Genomic DNA, 22,220 nt, shown 5'->3' on the forward strand with positions numbered 1-22,220 from the left:
CGGGCGCCGAGGAACCAGTTTATGGTCCATAGAGCGGGTCCCCCATAAGGAGGGCGTCTGTGTTGAAGACACAGCCTCAAGTACAGCACTGAAACCCAGACCACAGACGATTTAATAAAGTGAAGAGGAACCCGCGCTGAAAATTACTGACTGCTGCTTTAAGGACGTATTACAAGGATGTAATTATTCAACCTCCGGGATTCAGCTTCGGAGAAGAGCCCTGAAGAAAACGCCTCCTCTGTTACACACTGCTATTAAAATACATGATAAAGAGCTTTAAAGGAACAAAACGTAGGTGAAAACTCAGCTTCTGAATCTGAAAATGTGGCTTCACGTTTCCTAAGAGACTAAAGCACAGAATGAAGTGTTATTAAAGTGTGTATTGACAGTCTACAGCGCGTTCACACTCCTCTCTGGAAAGACAACACACACACAGATGGACAGACTCTCAGCGTTTCACAGCCAGGATTTTCTTTATTTTGCTGGGTCAGAACAGCCAGCGTCCTCACATTTCTGAGGCATCACTGTGTGTGTGTGTGTGTGTGTGTGGTAGAGAAACACACTTCTAATTATGAGAAAGCTCTCAGCGTGGTCCCCCGTGGTTCGTTCTACAAATAATTCACGGATGCAGACCCAAGTGCGGCGCTCGAAATGGTGGCAAATGGACATTTTGTTTAATCACAAGACGCACTTGATTACATGACGACCCACCGACCAATCACCATCCTTCACTAGTCTCCGCCCATTTCTCCAGCAGCGGGAGACAGAACTCACAGTGGAACTAAACTGTAGGGGGTGCTGCTGCACACACTCTGTACTCTATATCGATTCTACTGCTTATTTTTATCCTGTTTCGTCCCCACTGTGTGTTCACGTACTGTCACGTGATTCTGGCCCCTATCTGCCACATGGTGGAAGCAACCTAAACGCTGAGGCCGAAGGAGCGACTGGAAAAACACAGCGTCTGTGGTTTGGACGTGCTCTGTGTTGACTTTAATTAACACGACACTGAACCAAAAGAAGTCTAACGTAAATCCTAAGAAAAAAACACCAAATATAAACAGTGCTCAAAGAGCCATTAGAGAAAAATATCCCAGCTTTAACACTGGAGCATATTTACAGTCACTGAACCGTGAGGGGGAACATATACAACAACAAAATAATCGTTCATTAATCGTAATCGTGATCGTGATAAAACGTACATTTGGGAGGAGTCATCAGAGGGCGGTTACTAAATTGGGAACTTGTGTCTGATTGGCTGAATTAGAGTGCACTGATCTACACACAACAGTTAACACTCCTGTAAAAATGTGTGTGTGTGTGTGTGTGTGTGTGTTCCAAAACACTTACTGGGGTGTTTGGGTTCGATGGCAACTCTGACGATGGGCGTGGCCTCAAAGTTGAGAGGGGTGAAGGGGGGGCAGGCTGGAGAAGTGGACACTGTGGCAGATTTCAGGATAAAATCCTCCAGTCCTCCAATCCCTGCGGAGACATCAACACAACAGCCTTAGGAACAGTGTGGGAGTGTCCCGGGGTCCTGGGTTTGATTCCCAGCTCGGGTCACTGTCTGTAAGTGCCCCCCCCCCCCCCCCAAGCTGGGGGACACTGTGCGAGTGACTGAGTGAGTTAAAGACACTGGGTGAGTGTGTGAGTGAGTGAATGAGTGTGTGAAACTGTCTACAGGTGTGTGTGTGTGAGAGAGAGTGTCTGGGTGATTGTGTGAGCTGTATGTTGTATACACTCAGCTGCAGATGTTTCTTTTCGGCTTGGTGGTCTCTAATGCACAGACGGAGCTGTTAAATATAGAACTCGGCAGAAGAAAGAAAAACACATTTCCGTCTCTGACTCGTCCGGTGAGCGTTTCACCGTCTCCGAGCGCCGGGGGCGGTCGTCTGACCTCTCCACTCTTAGTGACCGAAGCCTGTTTTATCGCCGGCCCCTCGGATCCCAGCAGGCCCCACTCAGAGAGCTGCAGTCTGGGAGGGGTCGGCGGGTCAGTAACTGTGCGGTGAGTCAGACACCATAGTGGCTAGACGACTTTATTAAAGAGGCACCTGGAGGCCGCAGAGTCGCTGCTAATAAAAGAGGCTTAGCACTAATCGTGTTGGAGACTCCTCTCACGAGGGCAGCATCTCAGCCGTGACATCACCACAGACCGAGCGAGGTTTACGGACATTAACACCTGTGTAAACAGCCCCTGTTCAGAACGCCCGCTTTCAGCACCTGTTCCTTTAAATGATAATGAGCCGCTCGCTGTTCACCCCGACCCCGAGCGCACAGCAGTGAGGAGCGAGGAGCAGAAGCTCTGGTTTTTAGCCGTTTTCACTCTGTTCTCTTTCTTCTCCGTTCTTGTTTTCTCTGATATTTCTCGACGCTCCTTGTGTCTGTTTTGTGTTTAACAAGCGGGTCCAGCGCTGTGATTGGACAGACTCAGACGAGGGGGCGGGGCTATTCTAAAGTCTCTGCACTTGACGTCAGAAGCGGCGCAGATTCAGAACGGCTCGTTTTATCCAGGGTTTTCTGACTCAGAGCACACACAAACCTGCCTGGAGGGGCTTGTTTCACAGTGTGTGGGCTGGTGGGCTCCACACAATAATGTGAACATGCGCTGAACAAGGGAGTTATCATAACGTGTCTCCTTTAAAACTCCCCATGGAGCAGTGCTGAAGCGATAAACATTGAGAGCGTCATGTACAGTGAGGGGTTTAATGCCCGGCTTCCGTCTGTACTGTACTCTACTGTACGGCGGGAGATAAACCAGCGGCTCCGGAAGCCAGGACGGCTGCTCTGTAAACAAACAGAAGAGTTTCCTTCCTCTCTGTGCAGTCGTTTCTTGGCAAGACACAAGAAGCTCGCCGCACAAATAAAAACCCCGCTCTGCTTCTGTGAGGACGGCTAGAGGTGAGAAGTCAAAGGTTATCGCCTCCAGCCGGCTGTTTCCTTTCTACCACACAGTTCTGAGAGCTGGAGCACAGCCAGGAGTCTGGCTTTCGTCCTAATTACACTGCCCTAGAGTGAGGGTCTGTGGAAGAAAAAGGCTCTCAGAGAAAGTGCGGCGCAATGTAGTGTCCATCTAAAGTCAGTGTGGGGCTGTGGAACAGTGGAACTGTGTTCTCTGGAGCGATGGGGTTCCTCTGGCGTGTGGAACGGTGGAAGTGTGTTCTCTGGAGCGATGGGGTTCCTCTGGTGTGTGGAACGGTGGAACTGTGTTCTCTGGAGCGATGGGGTTCCTCTGGTGTGTGGAACGGTGGAACTGTGTTCTCTGGAGCGAGGGAGTTCCTCTGGTGTGTGGAACGGTGGAACTGTGTTCTCTGGAGCGATGGGGTTCCTCTGGTGTGTGGAACAGTGGAACTGTGTTCTCTAGAGTGATGGGGTTCCTCTGGTGTGTGGAGCAGTGGAACTGTTTTCTCTGGAGTGATGGGGTTCCTCTGGTGTGTGGAACGGTGGAACTGTGTTCTCTGGAGTGATGGGGTTCCTCTGGTGTGTGGAACAGTGGAACTGTGTTCTCTGGAGTGATGGGGTTCCTCTGCTGTGTGGAACAGTGTTCTCTGGAGTGATGGAGTTCCTCTGGTGTGTGGAACAGTGGAACTGTGTTCTCTGGAGCGATGGAGTTCCTCTGGTGTGTGGAACAGTGGAACTGTGTTCTCAGGAGCGATGGGGTTCCTCTGGTGTGTGGAACAGTGGAACCGTGTTCTCTGGAGTGATGGGGTTCCTCTGGTGTGTGGAACAGTGGAACCGTGTTCTCAGGAGTGATGGGGTTCCTCTGGTGTGTGGAACAGTGGAACCGTGTTCTCTGGAGTGATGGGGTTCCTCTGGTGTGTGGAACAGTGGAACCGTGTTCTCAGGAGTGATGGGGTTCCTCTGGTGTGTGGAACAGTGGAACCGTGTTCTCAGGAGTGATGGGGTTCCTCTGGTGTGTGGAACAGTGGAACCGTGTTCTCAGGAGTGATGGGGTTCCTCTGGTGTGTGGAACAGTGGAACCGTGTTCTCAGGAGTGATGGGGTTCCTCTGGTGTGTGGAACAGTGGAACCGTGTTCTCAGGAGTGATGGGGTTCCTCTGGTGTGTGGAACAGTGGAACCGTGTTCTCAGGAGTGATGGGGTTCCTCTGGTGTGTGGAACAGTGGAACCGTGTTCTCTGGAGTGATGGGGTTCCTCTGGTGTGTGGAACAGTGGAACCGTGTTCTCTGGAGTGATGGGGTTCCTCTGGTGTGTGGAACAGTGGAACCGTGTTCTCTGGAGTGATGGAGTTCCTCTGGTGTGTGGAACAGTGGAACCGTGTTCTCTGGAGTGATGGGGTTCCTCTGGTGTGTGGAACAGTGGAACCGTGTTCTCAGGAGTGATGGGGTTCCTCTGGTGTGTGGAACAGTGGAACCGTGTTCTCTGGAGTGATGGGGTTCCTCTGGTGTGTGGAACAGTGGAACCGTGTTCTCTGGAGTGATGGGGTTCCTCTGGTGTGTGGAACAGTGGAACCGTGTTCTCTGGAGTGATGGGGTTCCTCTGGTGTGTGGAACAGTGGAACCGTGTTCTCTGGAGTGATGGGGTTCCTCTGGTGTGTGGAACAGTGGAACCGTGTTCTCTGGAGTGATGGGGTTCCTCTGGTGTGTGGAACAGTGGAACCGTGTTCTCAGGAGTGATGGGGTTCCTCTGGTGTGTGGAACAGTGGAACCGTGTTCTCTGGAGTGATGGGGTTCCTCTGGTGTGTGGAACAGTGGAACCGTGTTCTCTGGAGTGATGGGGTTCCTCTGGTGTGTGGAACAGTGGAACCGTGTTCTCTGGAGTGATGGGGTTCCTCTGGTGTGTGGAACAGTGGAACCGTGTTCTCTGGAGTGATGGAGTTCCTCTGGTGTGTGGAACAGTGGAACCGTGTTCTCTGGAGTGATGGGGTTCCTCTGGTGTGTGGAACAGTGGAACTGTGTTCTCAGGAGTGATGGGGTTCCTCTGGTGTGTGGAACAGTGGAACTGTGTTCTCTGGAGTGATGGAGTTCCTCTGGTGTGTGGAACAGTGGAACCGTGTTCTCTGGAGTGATGGGGTTCCTCTGGTGTGTGGAACAGTGGAACCGTGTTCTCAGGAGTGATGGGGTTCCTCTGGTGTGTGGAACAGTGGAACCGTGTTCTCTGGAGTGATGGGGTTCCTCTGGTGTGTGGAACAGTGGAACCGTGTTCTCTGGAGTGATGGGGTTCCTCTGGTGTGTGGAACAGTGGAACTGTGTTCTCTGGAGTGATGGGGTTCCTCTGGTGTGTGGAACAGTGGAACTGTGTTCTCTGGAGTGATGGGGTTCCTCTGGTGTGTGGAACAGTGGAACTGTGTTCTCAGGAGTGATGGGGTTCCTCTGGTGTGTGGAACAGTGGAACCGTGTTCTCTGGAGTGATGGGGTTCCTCTGGTGTGTGGAACAGTGGAACCGTGTTCTCTGGAGTGATGGAGTTCCTCTGGTGTGTGGAACAGTGGAACCGTGTTCTCTGGAGTGATGGGGTTCCTCTGGTGTGTGGAACAGTGGAACTGTGTTCTCAGGAGTGATGGGGTTCCTCTGGTGTGTGGAACAGTGGAACCGTGTTCTCTGGAGTGATGGAGTTCCTCTGGTGTGTGGAACAGTGGAACCGTGTTCTCTGGAGTGATGGGGTTCCTCTGGTGTGTGGAACAGTGGAACCGTGTTCTCAGGAGTGATGGGGTTCCTCTGGTGTGTGGAACAGTGGAACCGTGTTCTCTGGAGTGATGGGGTTCCTCTGGTGTGTGGAACAGTGGAACCGTGTTCTCTGGAGTGATGGGGTTCCTCTGGTGTGTGGAACAGTGGAACTGTGTTCTCTGGAGTGATGGGGTTCCTCTGGTGTGTGGAACAGTGGAACTGTGTTCTCAGGAGTGATGGGGTTCCTCTGGTGTGTGGAACAGTGGAACCGTGTTCTCTGGAGTGATGGGGTTCCTCTGGTGTGTGGAACAGTGGAACCGTGTTCTCTGGAGTGATGGGGTTCCTCTGGTGTGTGGAACAGTGGAACCGTGTTCTCTGGAGTGATGGAGTTCCTCTGGTGTGTGGAACAGTGGAACCGTGTTCTCTGGAGTGATGGGGTTCCTCTGGTGTGTGGAACAGTGGAACTGTGTTCTCAGGAGTGATGGGGTTCCTCTGGTGTGTGGAACAGTGGAACTGTGTTCTCTGGAGTGATGGAGTTCCTCTGGTGTGTGGAACAGTGGAACCGTGTTCTCTGGAGTGATGGGGTTCCTCTGGTGTGTGGAACAGTGGAACTGTGTTCTCAGGAGTGATGGGGTTCCTCTGGTGTGTGGAACAGTGGAACCGTGTTCTCTGGAGTGATGGGGTTCCTCTGGTGTGTGGAACAGTGGAACCGTGTTCTCTGGAGTGATGGGGTTCCTCTGGTGTGTGGAACAGTGGAACCGTGTTCTCTGGAGTGATGTTTTTGGTCGGTGGACTGTTCTCAGTCCAGACACTGAGGGGTTTAAAAACTCCAGCAGCACTGCTGTGTCTGATCCACTCTACACCAGCACAACACACACTAACACACCACCACCACGTCAGTGTCACTGCAGTGTGTGAATATATATTGTACATATTACTGAACTGATTTAAGAGGCTGAAGAGTGAAGTTTAAGACACTGAAGAGTGAAACACACACACACACAGAGAGAGAGAGAGAGAGAGAGATCTCAATGATCCAAGGCAAGAGATATCTCCTGAAAACCACAGAAACAGTATAAAGTTGGCTGAGGCAGAGTTATATAAAACAGCTCTCAGCCTCTGGCAGCTGCTCCCTCTCTCAGCTGTGTGTGTGTGTGTGTGTGTGTGTGTGTGTGTGTGTGAGAGGGAAGAACAATACCTCTGTCTGGCTAAGTGTTTCTAACACACACTCTCAGCCTGTTTCATTGAGTACAGTAGTCTTTGTGTGAGGTTGTTTTTTTAAAGACCCCTCGTCCCAAAGCTGCGTGTAATTAATTCCATGACACGTTAAACACTGAGGCTAAATGTTAATGAGGAGAAGAGGAAACGCTGAAGCTGTGGTGACTGTGAGAACGTTTCGTTCCATATATTAAACCATTATCAGCGCTAAAGGTTGCGGTTATGCTAAGCCTCAGCAGCTCTGTAAATGTTTAAAGTGTTGAAAAGACATTACTGAGGACTAGGACGCGTAATAAAACTAAAGGCTGTTTGGTGGAACTTGCTGACGGTTCTTACTCAACTGTTGTGTACGAAACAAAGACAATTCTGTTGTGGATGAGTTACAAGAGCAAGAAATTACAAAATTAAATAGCTTTCCATAAAGTGTGACTCTTCTCTGTGCCTTGCTTAGTGCTGCTGCTCCCTCTGTGGTGAGTAACGTGTGGCTCATTATCATTTAAAGAGCCCATAATCTCCCTCTTCTCCACAGTGGAAACGTCTGTGACCTGCTTTGGTCCAAACCCCACGAGCCCCACAGCAGTGTTCTCCCCCTGTGTAAACAGCCCCTGTTCAGAACGCCCGCTTTCAGCACCTGTTCCTTTAAATGATAATGAGCCGCTCGCTGTTCACCCCGACCCCGAGCGCACAGCAGTGAGGAGCGAGGAGCAGAAGCTCTGGTTTTTAGCCGTTTTCACTCTGTTCTCTTTCTTCTCCGTTTTTACTCAGTGCTCTTATTTCTCCGCGCTCGTTGTGTCTGTTTTGCTGAGTTTAATCTCGTCTTTGTCTCTCACATAAACACGGGTCCAGCGCTGTGATTGGACAGACTCAGACGAGGGGGCGGGGCCATTCTAAAGTCTCGTGTTTTCTGACTCTGACTCTGACGGCGCACAGAGAACTGACTGGGGTCTTGTTTCACAGGGTGTGCTGATAGTGTTTGAAGCTTTAGTCGTGAGAAAACAACGCTGTAAAGATGACGAAACGTCCTCAACGCTGCTGTGTGACTAACGCAGCACGTCTCCTGTGGGTCACGCGGTTTTTCAGCCGCTTCAGACTCAAAGAACAAAACAAGGACCGCAGAGTGTCGCGGGGCGTTAATAAAAACAGTCCAGTCGTGTTCCGCTCTGTTCTTTCTGAGGCCTCACCACATTACCCACAATTCTGTTCACTCAGAAAACACACACAGCTGTGCGTCCGAATCAGGAGTGTGTTCTAACCTTCGAAGGGCTTTACTCCAGACGCTGAACCATTTCTCTGAGGATTTGAGGGCATTCCGCCACGTAAACATCCGACGGTCCTGGGGTCTGAATCACTACCACCACTCGGCTCCACCGCCCCTCGGTCCGAGGCTGGAGGGGTTCACGCCCTTGTAGCCCTTGTTTGGCTCATGTGCAGCTGCTCCAGAGCCTCGTCATGTCATTTCAAGCTTTTCTCTGTGCATAGGTGAAGCTTTAAGTACAAGAACACTCTCAACTAATTTACAGTGCAATAAAACCTTCAGCGAGATCTTCCAGCTCCTGATATAAGGAGAGGAACCTGTTACTGCAGTAAGGAGGGATACACTCCTGATTAATACCCTTCATCACAGAGGATTTATAGAGAGTAAAGAAGAGGTCCAGAGCGCTCGTGACGTCCAGAACCAGTCCGTCTTTCCCTGAGGGACGTATGGAGGGACGGAAAAGCGCTCCGTACGAAGCAGAGAGCTGGAGCTGGACGGAAAGTCCCGCAGTGGAAAGTCCCTCATGAAGACGGAGCTGGAGCTGGAGCTGACAGTGTGTGGAGCAGAAGATCAGAGGGGAGCCGGGCAGACTACAGCCCTCTGGCCAAGAAACACACTGAATATTACATTACATTAGCCTAGTACACACACACACACACACACACACACACACACACACACTAAACACTGCACCACCTCTGAGTATACACGCTCCCCTCGTCACGTGGCACAGCATCTGAGAAAATCTTCTCTAAAGCTATTCATCCAGGCATTTATTTGTTCAATATAAACTCAAATATACAGAGAGAGAGAGAGAGAGACAGAGAGAGAGAGAGAGAGAGAGAGACAGAAAGAGAGACAGAGAGAGAGAACATGAGAGACAGAGAAAGAGAGAGAGCGAGAGAAAGAGAAGAGAGAGAGACAGAGACAGAGAGAGAGAGAAAGAGAAGAGAGAGAGAGAGACAGAGACAGAGAAAGAGACAGAGAGAGAGAGAGAGAGAGAGAGAGACAGAGAGAGAGAGAGAGAGAGACAGAAAGAGAGACAGAGAGAGAGAACATGAGAGACAGAGAAAGAGAGAGAGCGAGAGAAAGAGAAGAGAGAGAGACAGAGACAGAGAGAGAGAGAAAGAGAAGAGAGAGAGAGAGACAGAGACAGAGAAAGAGACAGAGAGAGAGAGAGAGAGAGAGAGAGAGAGAGAGAGAGAGACAGAGAGAGGAGAGAGACAGAGAGTCACTAAAGAACAACTGGAAAAGATCCAAACTGATGCTAATCGAATCATTCTTCCACTTAAGCGTCCTCAGAGTCACTATGTTGGAGATACGAGGTTTATATCCTCAGTCTGAGTGGGCGGGGCTACGCTGCTGTGGGACAAAAAAAGTGTGCACCATAAATGAGTTGCTTTTTGAGTGGAACGTGGTGAGAACGTAGCGCACTCTGATTGTAATGGAATTCCAGTCAATGATCAGCCGCTTGTTTTCACAGACGTCGATAAAAACACGTTACACACAGAACCACCTTTAAACGAAAGGAAAACTAATCAGCACCAGATCAATTCTCTCAGCATTGATTACATATTGAGTTCAGATTAGCAGCATTAACATTCACTTCAGAGAGAGAGAGAGAGAGACAGAGAGAGAAAAGAGAGACAGGGACACAGAAACAGAGAGAGAGAGAGAGAGAAAAGAGAGACAGGGACACAGAAACAGAGAGAGAGAGAGAGAGAGAGAGAGAGAGAGAGAAAAGAGAGACAGGGACACAGAAACAGAGAGAGAGAGAGAGAGAAAAGAGAGACAGGGACACAGAAACAGAGAGAGAGAGAGAGAGAGAGAGAGAGAGAGAGAGAGAGAAAAGGACACAGAAACAGAGAGAGAGAGAGAGAGGGAGACGGACAGAGAGAGAGAGAGGGAGACAGAGAGATAAAGATAGAGAGACAAAGAGAGAGAGAGGGGAGGTAGAGAGAGAGAGAGACAGAGAGAGAACAAGAGAGACAGACAAAGGGAGAGAGAGAGACTAAGAGAATGAGAGACAGAGAGAGAGAGAGAGAGAGAGAGAGAGACAGATACAAAGAGAGACAGAGACAAAGAGAGAGAGGAGGTAGAGAGAGAACAAGAGAGACAGAGAGGGTTTCTGTGACATCACTGCCCAGAGGCCACTTAGGTCATACTGCTGAGCCTGCAAAATAGATACACACACACACCATTCTACGCTGCAGATCTATGTTCTATCCTGTGGATTTCGACAGGTTACACTCAAGTTAGCCTCAGCCACAGATGCTCCGCCCACAAGTAGGTGGAGACTCTGATGCCTTCAGTGCGTTAATCTGGCCTCACAGCCTGGATACTGCCAGCTGCATTCTGATTGGCTCCCTGTACCTCTGCGTATGCGCACTCCCGTATAGCGTTTTGTAGCGGCTCTGACGTGAAATACTGCCTCCACACGTCACGCCAGAATGTGATTGGTCCTTTAATGTGTCAGTCAAGTTTCAGTTCCTGCTGCAGGAGGCGGGTCTTGGCCATGTTCAGTGTCTAAAGTGTCACTGCGAGACTTTAGTCCTTTTCAGAAACACAGTGATCCCATTATGAAGGAGTTTGATGGGCTCTTCATTCTGAAAGAAATGACGTCTCCTGTGTTGAGACGTGTGTGTGTGTGTGTGTGTGTGTGTGTGTGTGTGTGTGTGTGTGTGGTGAGGAGGGGAGCTGAGGGCATCTGGGTCTCGGCCATATGGACGTGAGCAGGTGGTGGTCCACGCAGTGGGCCCCAAAACAAAGGGCATTTCCCTGGCACTGCCAATCAGAATTCACACCCAGAGACTTCAGAGAGCTGCTCACCAGCGACCGCTGACTTCCTGAGGCCCCTGAGGCCCTTATACATCAACCTACAGTGAGACATTAATAACTCCCTCAGGTTCGGAGGAGGAGCCCTGTGTGAGATACTGTTAACTCTGTATTTTTGGAAGGAAGTATTCAAATTACATCTCAATATTAATGACATATTTATACATACATTTACGTGAATTAATGTTATAACCGCACTGTTATCCTCCGTTTTACTATAAATTCTCAGTCGGATATTTGCCACATATTTCATCCTGAGGTTGTTAGATATAAGCTACGTTCCAATTCCCGACTGACGCACGGTTTACACATAGCAACCAACTTTTCACTGTGCACTGTTCCTATGTCACAATGATACAGATACATGAGTAACGCCATACCAAACACCTGGGTTACCATGACAACCAGTTGGCAATACCATAGCAAGCACCTGGGGACATAGCAACCGCGTAAGGCACTTTAGCAACCACCTGAAATAACATGGCGATTTCCCTAGAAAAGAGCAGCACACCTTCAAACCACACAGTTAGCAACACCTCAGCAATCACCTGGAGCACCTTAGCAACTACCTGAAATAACATAGCAACAGGCATAGCAACCACCTGGAACACCTTTATTTGTATTGTTAATAAGAACTAAAAATAAAAAAAAAACAAAAACGAACACGCACACATGCACACACACACACTATTACCTAAACTGCTCTGCAAGTGTGTGAGAGGTCACCAGGTTAAACCAGGTCTCAGACACAGCTCACAAACTCATATTTTACAACTTACTCTGAGATTAATCATAACTTAAGCCTGGAGTGTATCACTTTACACACAACACACATCCTCCAGAAACCCCCAAGTGACACCGGAGCCTAGGGAACAGCTGAAGTCTTTCTAGACCACCGTGTGTGTGTGTGTGTGTGTGTGTGTGTGTGTGTGTGTGTGGAGGGAGAGGTTAATCCAGGATACGATGGAGATCCAGGATGGTTTTCCATCACCAGGCTCAGATTTCCAGTGAAATGCAGCAGGGTCCAAATGACACACGGAGAGAAGAGAGGTTAGAGAGGGTTCAAAAGGTGGGCTTCTGCATCAGGAGCCTTCTACACGACAGGAATTATTATTTCATTAAGTCAAAACATCTTAAATCTGGTGAAAACATCAGCTAATGCTGAGATTTAAAGGGGACAACATCAGAAAACATGAGATAAAACCAAGTGAGTTTAGAATCACCCCGCCCCCTCATCTGAGTCTGTCCAATCACAGCGCTGGACCCGGGGCTGTGAGCGCGGAAAGACAAAACAGACACAACGAGCGCGGAGAAATAAGAGCACTGAGTAAAAACGGAGAAGAAAGAGAACAGAGTGAAAACGGCTAAAAACCAGAGCTTCTGCTCCTCGCTCCTCACTGCTGTGCGCTCGGGGTCGGGGTGAACAGCGAGCGGCTCATTATCATTTAAAGGAACAGGTGCTGAAAGCGGGCGTTCTGAACAGGGGCTGTTTACACAGGGGGAGAACACTGCTGTGGGGGTTGGGGAAGAGGGGGATATGTCAAACATCATCCGTCACGTTATGAAACAGTCGTTACGCTGACACTAAGTGGCCTGGATGCATCAGAGGCTCTGTATTCAGTTTTTCGGGACCCTGTGTGTGGAGCATAAACTGGTTGATGACTCACTGCTCCTTTAACGCCAGTGGAACAGAGGATGGGAAAATCCCAATTCCTCTTTATTCCTTTGTGAAGCGTTATTCCATGGAAAAGATCCACTATTAGAGTCAATCATGAGGTCCAGTCTCTCTCAAACACACACACACACACACACACACACACACAGCTCAGTAACCAACATTAAAAACAGCTGAGAGAGCAAAACTGTCCTCCCTTTCTCTCTTTCTGTGTGTGTGTGTGTGTGTGTGTGTGTGTGTGTCCTGTTTATCCTCCATCACTCAGCATAATGCTATCGGACACAGGCATCTGGGCAGTTAGTGTTCTCCTCCTAGCCTGTTGTGTTAGCCCCAGTTCTCATGATTGAATGCCATCAAAACCTCACAGCCATGTTCCAGCACTGACCGAACAGGTTTGGGACTTGGCTACAGTGTCTTATCTCATCAATACTCTGTCCAGTCCACAGCTGTGTGTCTGGGGGTCTTCTCCGACGGTGGTCTGGGTCAGTGAGCTCCTGAAGGGGGGTCGGAGGGGGGTGGGGGTGGGGTTAGCGCATTTGGACCATCTCCCAGAATGCTGTTCTGCTTGAGCTGCAAACGCCTACAGCTGCACTCCCCTGAGCTATTAGAGGAAACCTGCCGCTCCGCCAGGTCCAAAACACTCAGCCCAGGAACAAAGGGATAAATTTAGCGGCAGAAAGACCCCCCAAGAAACGGCAGGCACTGAACATAAACAGAGTGAGAGGAGGAAAGTGACCCAACTTTTACAGCTCTTAAAAACCGCAGAGACTTTTTAACATCAGCTCGAAAACACAATAAAAAGTTGGAGATGGATTTCAACTTCACTTCCACCTTCAAAGGAACTGAGAATTAAAGGAGAGGAAAAGGCTGGAGTGACTCTCCTCTGGAGTCGGCCCCTGATCTCGGGCGAGTGACATCGCAGCCCATTAACGTGTTACTAACGAGCCGGTAAACCGTCATTAAAGCGTCTATTAACGACGTCCTCGGAGACAGAGATCAGGACCAAACCCACTATCAGCCGGACACAGACGGGGCACAGCTGGCACTGAACATGCACCAGCTTCAGCTCTGGAGACTTCAGTCAGTCATTTTCACCAACAACACGCAGCTAAAACGAATAGGGCTTATTCAGGGGGGGCTCTATATGAATCTGTAGCTGCAGCAGTGTCTAGAGCAGGGGTATTCAAAGTGTGAGGTGTGCCCACTAGTGGGGTATAAAGGAATTGCCAGTCCTTCACAGGGCGACACACACTCACACATTCACTTATGAGGGAGCACCCGGAGAAAACCCACGCAGACACAGGGAGAACACACCACACTCCTCACAGACAGTCACCCGGAGGAAACCCACGCAGACACAGGGAGAACACACCACACTCCTCACAGACAGTCACCCGGAGGAAACCCACGCAGACACAGAGAGAACACACCACACTCCTCACAGACAGTCACCCGGAGGAAACCCACGCAGACACAGGGAGAACACACCACCCTTCCTTACAGACAGTCACCCGGAGGAAAACCACACAGACGCAGGGAGAACACACCACACTCCTCACAGGCAGTCACCCGGAGGAAACCCACGCAGACACAGGGAGAACACACCACACTCCTCACAGACAGTCACCCAGAGGAAACCCACGCAGACACAGAGAGAACACACCACACTCCTCACAGACAGTCACCCAGAGGAAACCCACGCAGACACAGAGAGAACACACCACACTCCTCACAGACAGTCACCCGGAGGAAACCCACGCAGACACAGAGAGAACACACCACACTCCTCACAGACAGTCACCTGCAGCGGGAATCGAACCCACAACCTACAGGTCCCTGGAGCTGTGACAGAGAAACTACTTAGTGCTCCACTGTGCCGCCATGTGCTGCTTTTGTTTTTATTTTATTACGCTACGGTTGTTTACATCCTGACCAGTTTGTTTTAGCTGAGGAGGGGGCCCAGTTCTCAATAAACTGGCCATGAGGGGCTCTTAAAAAGTACAAACTACTGATGAGGAACAGCACGCGTCAGTATTCTCTCAGTGAGGCGTAACATCATCCTTCACCCACTCCACGCAGCCGCAACAAGTATAAAATCAAACACAACATTTAAACATTAGCCTGATGAGCTACGTCCAGGAATAAACATCACAGTTTTATTAAAACCAGCTCCGTTATGTTTATGGAGACACACACACACTTTTTTTCTCTGTCTGTATAACAAAATATACATAAATATTAAAAACACACACACACACACACACACACACACACACACACACACACCAAAAATAAATAAATAAAAATCACCCAAACAAGCAAAAGCAGCCTGAAGCTTACAGAGCAGTAACTCTGTGTTTGTGTGTGTGTGTGTGTGTGTGTTTTTACAAAAGAAACTCATCAACAGATTTCCGTGTAACTCACTCTGTTATTTAGAAAGCACTTAATTGACCCAACATCACTCACTCACATTTAGCAGGCTGATGATTCTCCACAAGGGGGAGCTATTCATTTCCCTGTGAAATATCAGTCATTTACTGAAATTAAATTCAACAGACTGAATAAAAACCTCACAGGAGACACATTTACCAGGTTATTGTTCAAATTCCCAACCTGGCAACAGACCTGTGGGCGGAGCACAGACGACGGCTCCAGAATTCAGCGCATCATTTGTTTGTTGGTGTAATAAAGCACTCTCCTGTTAAAGTTGAACCAAAATGAACTTTAGGCTAAAGCACATCGTCTTTATACAACGCAGAGACGCCAATCACTCCTTTGGAAATTTGAGTGAGTGTAGATTTCCTAGATTTGGCAACCCAGGGGCATTTGTTTGAAGGGTGTTCTTAAAATGTGACTGAAGGCCAAAAGAAAGAGGGGGTTGGAGAAAGTTTATGGAACCATTAGAACGTGTGTGTGTGTGTGTGTGTGTGTGTGTGTGTTGTAGGACATGTGGAGAAACGAAGATTGAAATCACTGCACTCAGCAATCTGTCTCTGTTTAATAGCATTAGCATCTGTGCTCCAGGCTCAGCGTCCAAAACCTCTCCTCTCCTCCTCTCCTTCCTTTTCTCTCTCCCTCTTCCACAAATCCCCTCCTTGTAAAATGCAGCAGCGTACTACACCCCGAATGGCTTCACTTAGGTCCTGTAAGAAACCAGGAGATTGAGACACTGTATGAAAAATCTGTGAATGTTTCTTCTCTTTGTTTCGAGGCTTGTTTGTTAATCTTCTCCTTCTCTACTCTATACCTTTTATAGATATAAGAATAATACATACATTTAAATATTTAAAGGGTGCAATGTTCTCATTGTGCACACACAGTCCTTCTGACAGAATGCAGTACACTTCAGGAAGCATAGGGGGCGCTAAAGCTATTGTTGTTCTTTTAAAGGTTGTCCACACTGCCTCTCTCTTACACACACACACACACACACACACACACACACACACACACACACAAAAAGCCAAACAAAGCACCCAGGCTTCTAAAAGTCCATCTCTCCATCGCCATCTATTGGAGAAGGAAGGACAAGGAAGGACGTGTAGGTGGAAGAGAAGGAAACAAAGAAAAACCCAAGAACATATGGAATGGGTGGGGGGAGGGTGAATACAGCCAACCTGGCAACGCATGCTACAGCGTAGGCTTTACTGCTACCTCGAGGACAGTGTTCACCTGGAGATCCAATGCTGTGGTGAAAGGTTGCCAGATTGGCGATGTTTCACTCCTGGATACAAGAATAAAACCTAGCTTTGCCAAACCTGGAGGCTTCAAGACCTCGAACGGAACCTCAGCTGAAGGTTGCCAGAGTGAGGACACCTCATCCATTGGTTAAGGGCGAGTTGCCAGATGTAGCTAAAAGAAATGCACATTTTTCTCTTCGGTTTCCAAAGCAGGGCTGTTGATGCAAACACAGCAAACCTGGCACCGACCAGGAGAGTCAAAAATGTAGGTCACAGAGGAGAGAAAGGGAGGGAGAAAATGATGGAGAGATGAGAATGGAAGGGAAAAACAGGGGTGCGTTCAATTAGCAGTGAGAGAAAGAGAGGAGAGGGTTTCACGAGGAGAACGGAGGAAAAGTGTGTCAAGGTTGGTTTGGTAACAGAGCCTTGAGTCTCTCTCTCTCTCTCTCTCACACACACACACACACCCCTACATTGACTATGTATCTGAATGTTTAACTTGTGCTTAACTGCCTTTAAATTAATGAAAGTTGGTGTTTCAAATTTGCAAAGTACTGTATACGATACAAAACCAAGTGGGTGTACACGAGTGTGTTGGAACTGGCAGAGGGTAAAGCAGGCCACTGTCACCAACACACACACACACACACACACACACACACACACACACACACACACACACACACACACACACACACACACACACACACACACACACACACACACACACACACACACACACACACACACACACACACACACAGGGTAATTTAAAACAAATGTTTTCATAAAAGCCGCCGCCTTGAATCAGCATTATTCATCTTTCTCTCGTTGTGCAGCTCTAACCCTGTCGACTCCAAAGTGAACGAGCAGCTGGTTCGCATTGTGGCTCCTCACCGACACACACACACACACATCAAACCCTCCGCACACACACTCTTCAGTCAGCGAGGGCCCACAGCGTCAATCCTCCTCGCTGTGGACTATAATCAGCTTCTGTTTGTTCATCTGCTTTCTGCTGAACCTATCGATTGCTTTGGTCTGGACTCGTTCGCGTTCCTTTTTGTGGTGTGTGTGTGTGTGTGTGTGAGACATTTTCTCTGGTTTGGAGGCGCAGCGTCTGAGGGATAGACTCAGAAACAGTGGTCTGTGTAGCTCCTCCGGGATCATGTTGCCTTCCCTCTCTTGATCCTCCTGTCTCCAAGCTGACGATTAGAGACCCACTGCTCCGGCTGACCCCGTTCCTCTGGAGCTCTGGAGCAGTCACATATGACCCAGCACGGGCCGGAGGGGTATAACTACCACCCCCACCCCCCACAGCACTGGGCTGTGCTCTCTGGAGTCATCCAGTACGTTCAGAACAAGTCTGAGCACCTTCTGTGATCCAGAACTAATCGTCCAACACCAGCACCTGACTGCGCTGAAGTGGCTGAATGCCATCAGATCCTCGCAGAAAAGTTCAGACATCTAATATAAAGCTGTCCCAGAAGAGCAAAGGCTCCCAATGAATACACTTCACTTCAGAAGAAGCCCAGAAAGAGCAGGTGGCCACAGAACGTTTGGACTTCGACGTACGATGTGCTCTCACCGCATTTAAAACGAGTAGAAACTGATATATTTGATTTTCTGTTTGAAACGGGCAGTTTGCAGCTGATGGAGTTTCCTGAAAGGGTGCAGTGTGTGTGTGTGTGTGTGTGTGTGTGTGTGTGATGATGGATATGAGCTCAGCAGAGGGAGTGTGTGACGGAGATCACTTCTGACTCTTTCATTTCCTGAATCTGCTGCTTTAACCAGCTGCACGGAGCATTAAAACCTAAAGTGAAATGATGTGTGCCTTGCTTTTCCTTCCCTCCCTCATTCCCTCCATCCTTCTTTCCCTCCCTCCTATCTTCTCTATCATTCCTGTTTTCTTTTCTTCTTCTCCCTGCCAGAGCCGTGTAACACGGTCTTAAAGATCAGATACGTGGGTCTTAGAGACTCAGCGCTGCAGTGACACTGACGTGGTGGTGGTGTGTTAGTGTGTGTTGTGCTGGTGTAGAGTGGATCAGACACAGCAGTGCTGCTGGAGTTTTTAAACCCCTCAGTGTCTGGACCGAGAACAGTCCACCGACCAAAAACATCCAGCCGACAGCGTCCTGTGTCACTGATGAAGGACTAGAGGACGAGCGACACACACTGTGCAGCGACAGATGAGCTACTGTCTCTGACTCTACATCTACAAGGTGGACCAACGAGGGAGGAGTGTCTCACAGAGTGGACAGAGAGTGGACACAGGGTTTAAAAACTCCAGCAGCACTGCTGTGTCTGATCCACTCTACACCAGCACAACACACACTCACACACCACCACCACGTCAGTGTCACTGCAGCGCTACACTCTGTAACTGTAGAAACAAGGCGGTGGTTTTAATGTTGTGGCTGGTAGGTGTATAAAGGTGCTGTAAGGCACTGAAAGAACAGAACAGGGTGATGAAAGACAGTCCATGTTCCTCAGTGTCTGGACTGAGTTCTGTTCAACACTATTCAGCTCTGAGACCCCCGGCCGAGACCACCGTCCGCACTGAATTATGAAATAAAGCACTCTCACACTCAAGGTCTTAGCGGCTTATGGACTAGAGTTACACACACACACACACACACACACACACCCCTCCTGACAGCATTAGTCAACAATGTCGATACATTAATGTCTCCCTCATTTATAATTTACAGTAAAGCAGCTCATAAAATAAACACTGCCCGAGCCTGGGGTCAGTCTCTCGCAGAGAAGCAGAAAGAGCCGAGACTCACAGGTTCAGAGTCAGACATCAACAAAAAATACACATCTACCCCCCCCCCACTCTGACCCCCCCCACTCCGACTGTATCCAGCGACTGCTCTGCATCATGAACTTTATTAATGTACTGTTGTTAAAATATTAATTTTATGAGACTGTTACGGTCCACACACAGACGGAGAGAGTCTGAGATCTGAGGGGGACCTGGCCTCAGTGGAAGGGTCCGCAGCTGAGCTCTGATTGGCTGCTGTATGGTACAGGTTTGTACAGTACTGAGTAACATTAAAAAACGTGATAAACGATTATATGAGCCAAATAATATAAACACTTTATACACACACACACACATATATATAACTTAAGAGATTGAGATTGAGTGTATGAATGTGTGTGTGTGTGTGTGTGTGCGTGCGTGTATGTGACTGAGATAATGAATGTGTGAGGACATCAGTGAGACAGAGAATGTGTGTGTGTGTGTGTAATCAGAAATGAAAACAGAAACACTAAGTGATGGTGTGATTAAATGAGGGATGAGAGACTTGGACCTAAAGATAAAGAGAGAACTGTATACACACACACACACACACACACACACACACACACACACACACACACACACACGGAGGAGTGCAGGAATGTTAGGGGTCGTAAATTACGTTTAATTGCTCGGCCGTCACTGGACGCACTCTGTGTGGGGGTTAAAAAAAAACCCTGGACATGAATCAGAGATATGAAGTGTGTTAGATCTCCCGCCAGACACATCCTCCCTTTCTGCAGCTGATAATGCGTTTCATCAGAGTTCAGCACAGTGCACACACACACACACACACACACATTAATGTACATCAATGAGAAGTGAGTTTTCACTGCAGGGTTCACAGCCTCTGGCTCACGTGTGTTTGACTTTGTCCCTGACGCTTTGAGACAGAAACACGTCCCGATCGAGAGAGACGCCCTTGAGAACGTCCTGAGACGAGCGGTAAGAGACGCGCTCTAATCGTCCGTGAGACTCTTGTGGTCGGGGGTCTGTAGGCTCCTCTCCTGCTGATGTAATCGGGTCTGGGTCGTGTTCAACGTTCTGAACTAAAGGCCAGAAGCAGACGACTGGCTCAGAGCCGGCGCTTTCAGGGAAATATTTCATTTCTTTTGGGACGTATTCGCTGCCAGAGACAAAAAGGACACGGCCACTGAAATATATAGGGGGTGTGGTCATGTGAGTTATTGGGGGTGTGGTTATGTGATTTATAGGGGGTGTGGTCATGTGATTTATAGGGGGTGTGGTTATGTTATTTATAGGGGTGTGGTCATGTGATTTATAGGGGGTGTGGTCATGTGATTTATAGGGGGTGTGGTTATGTTATTTATAGGGGGTGTGGTCATGTTATTTATAGGGGGTGTGGTCATTTGAGTTATTGGGGGTGTGGTCATGTGAGTTATTGGGGGTGTGGTCATGTGAGTTATTGGGGGTGTGGTCATGTGAGTTATTGGGGGTGTGGTTATGTGATTTATAGGGGTGTGGTTATATGAGAAAAGCAGCTCTGTGATCAGAAAATAAAGTCCATTAGGAACTGGGTGATGTACCTAGAACGTTTCCAGCAGGAACCTGCTCCAGATCCTCCAGCTCTCGCCCCATCAGCAGGTAGAGGCGATCCAGGGTGCAGCAGGACAGGTGAGGCACGGAGGGCACAGCGTCAGCTGCAGAGCATCCCTCTGGAAGCTGGGGGGGGGGGATCAGAGACGTGGAGGTGAGTGAGGTCAGGGCTATAACAGGCAGCTTTATCTCCACTATTTTTACATTCCACCTTAAACATGGCTGATGTCTGGGAGCTCATCTGGGACAAAGAGCTTCATCTACATTTTTATCGGTAATAAAACAAAAGCAGAGATCAGGAGAGCCCACCGTTCTGAGGCCGAGAGCCGGGTCGTATTTGGGGCCGAGGACAAAGACCTTCTGTCCCCTGCGGACGACGCCGCTGTAGACGCGAGCAAAGGCGATGAAGTGCTCTTTCTCCTCTTCATCAGCTGGGGGCTTCACACTAAGAGCCTCCGTCTCAGCACAGAGAGCAGTGACATCTACACACACACACACACACACACACACACACACAGAAACAACAATGTAAAGACAGGAAAACTTTAGACAGACTTTATTTGACTGAATTACTCAGATATCAGTAGAAATGTCCACTGTTGAGTTGTTTTTTATTCATTCATTTGTTTATTTGCAATAAGCATTCAATTCATGATCCAAAACTCCCATAAACAGAGAGAGAGAGAGAGAGAGAGAGAGAGAGAGAGAGAGACAGGAGAGAGAGAGAGAGAGAGAGACAGGAGAGATACAGACACAGACAAAGTGAGAAAGAAAGAGAGAGACAGAAGAGATACAGAGACAGACAGAGAGAGAGAGAGACAGAAGAGATACAGAGACAGACAGAGAGAGAGAGAGACAGAAGAGATACAGAGACAGACAGAGAGAGAGAGAGACAGGAGAGATACAGACAGAGAGAGAGAGCTCTGCTTGCCTGTGTTACTGTTGGCTGACTCTGAGTTTTCTGCGCTCTGATTGGTTGCCTGTCTTTCTGCGTGCCTCTGTCTCGCCGTCTCCCGTCGCTGAGCGATCTCCTCCTGAGTCAGAGGCCTGCAGGGGGGAAGAAAATAAATCACATGACCCACAATGCACTGGGATCAGCCCGTAGCTGCCTTCAGGACAGTCGCGTGTGGGCAGTGGTCAGCAGAAAAATGGACACTGGGAATATCAGGTACAGGGTGTGAGAAACGCTTCAGTGCTTTTAAGGTAAAATCATAAAAACAGTTTTCAAGAATAAAAGTCAAGTTTTTTCAGAATAAAAGTTTTACAAAAAAAATAAAGCTTTCCAAAATCACAACACAAAACACCAGAGACTGTTCTGTGTTTTCCCCCCAATTTAAGACTGAAAAATTAAAGCAACTCTAGGTAAAATGTGGTATTTTGGCTCTTGGGCTCCCCTACTGTTGCTGAGTGTAACTGAATTCAACTGCACTGCCCTGGAGTCCAGAGGGGGGATGGGCAGGTGGTCTCCTACCCTCCAAAAGCAAGAGAGTTCTGGACATTTGTTTATGTGAAATAACATTCTATTTGAAGAGTGAGGAGCAAGGTCCCTCCAGCTGAGCCCTCCCTGT

General features: G+C 48.7%; 1 protein-coding gene across 1 annotated transcript in view; it reads right to left on the reverse strand.

The window, feature by feature from the left end:
* The window catches only part of efl1 (elongation factor like GTPase 1), a 62,952-nt gene that overhangs the window by 15,327 nt on the left and 25,405 nt on the right, over positions 1-22,220 (reverse strand). The window contains exons 13-16 of the mRNA XM_066647499.1: positions 21,584-21,699; positions 20,962-21,134; positions 20,643-20,778; positions 1,351-1,482 (exon numbers count right to left, since the gene is read on the reverse strand). Coding sequence (XP_066503596.1) covers positions 1,351-1,482; positions 20,643-20,778; positions 20,962-21,134; positions 21,584-21,699 — 557 coding nt within the window. The remainder of the gene's footprint in view (positions 1-1,350; positions 1,483-20,642; positions 20,779-20,961; positions 21,135-21,583; positions 21,700-22,220) is intronic.

Source organism: Hoplias malabaricus, chromosome 16 (assembly GCF_029633855.1).
Source record: "Hoplias malabaricus isolate fHopMal1 chromosome 16, fHopMal1.hap1, whole genome shotgun sequence".
NCBI classification, from domain to species: domain Eukaryota; kingdom Metazoa; phylum Chordata; class Actinopteri; order Characiformes; family Erythrinidae; genus Hoplias; species Hoplias malabaricus.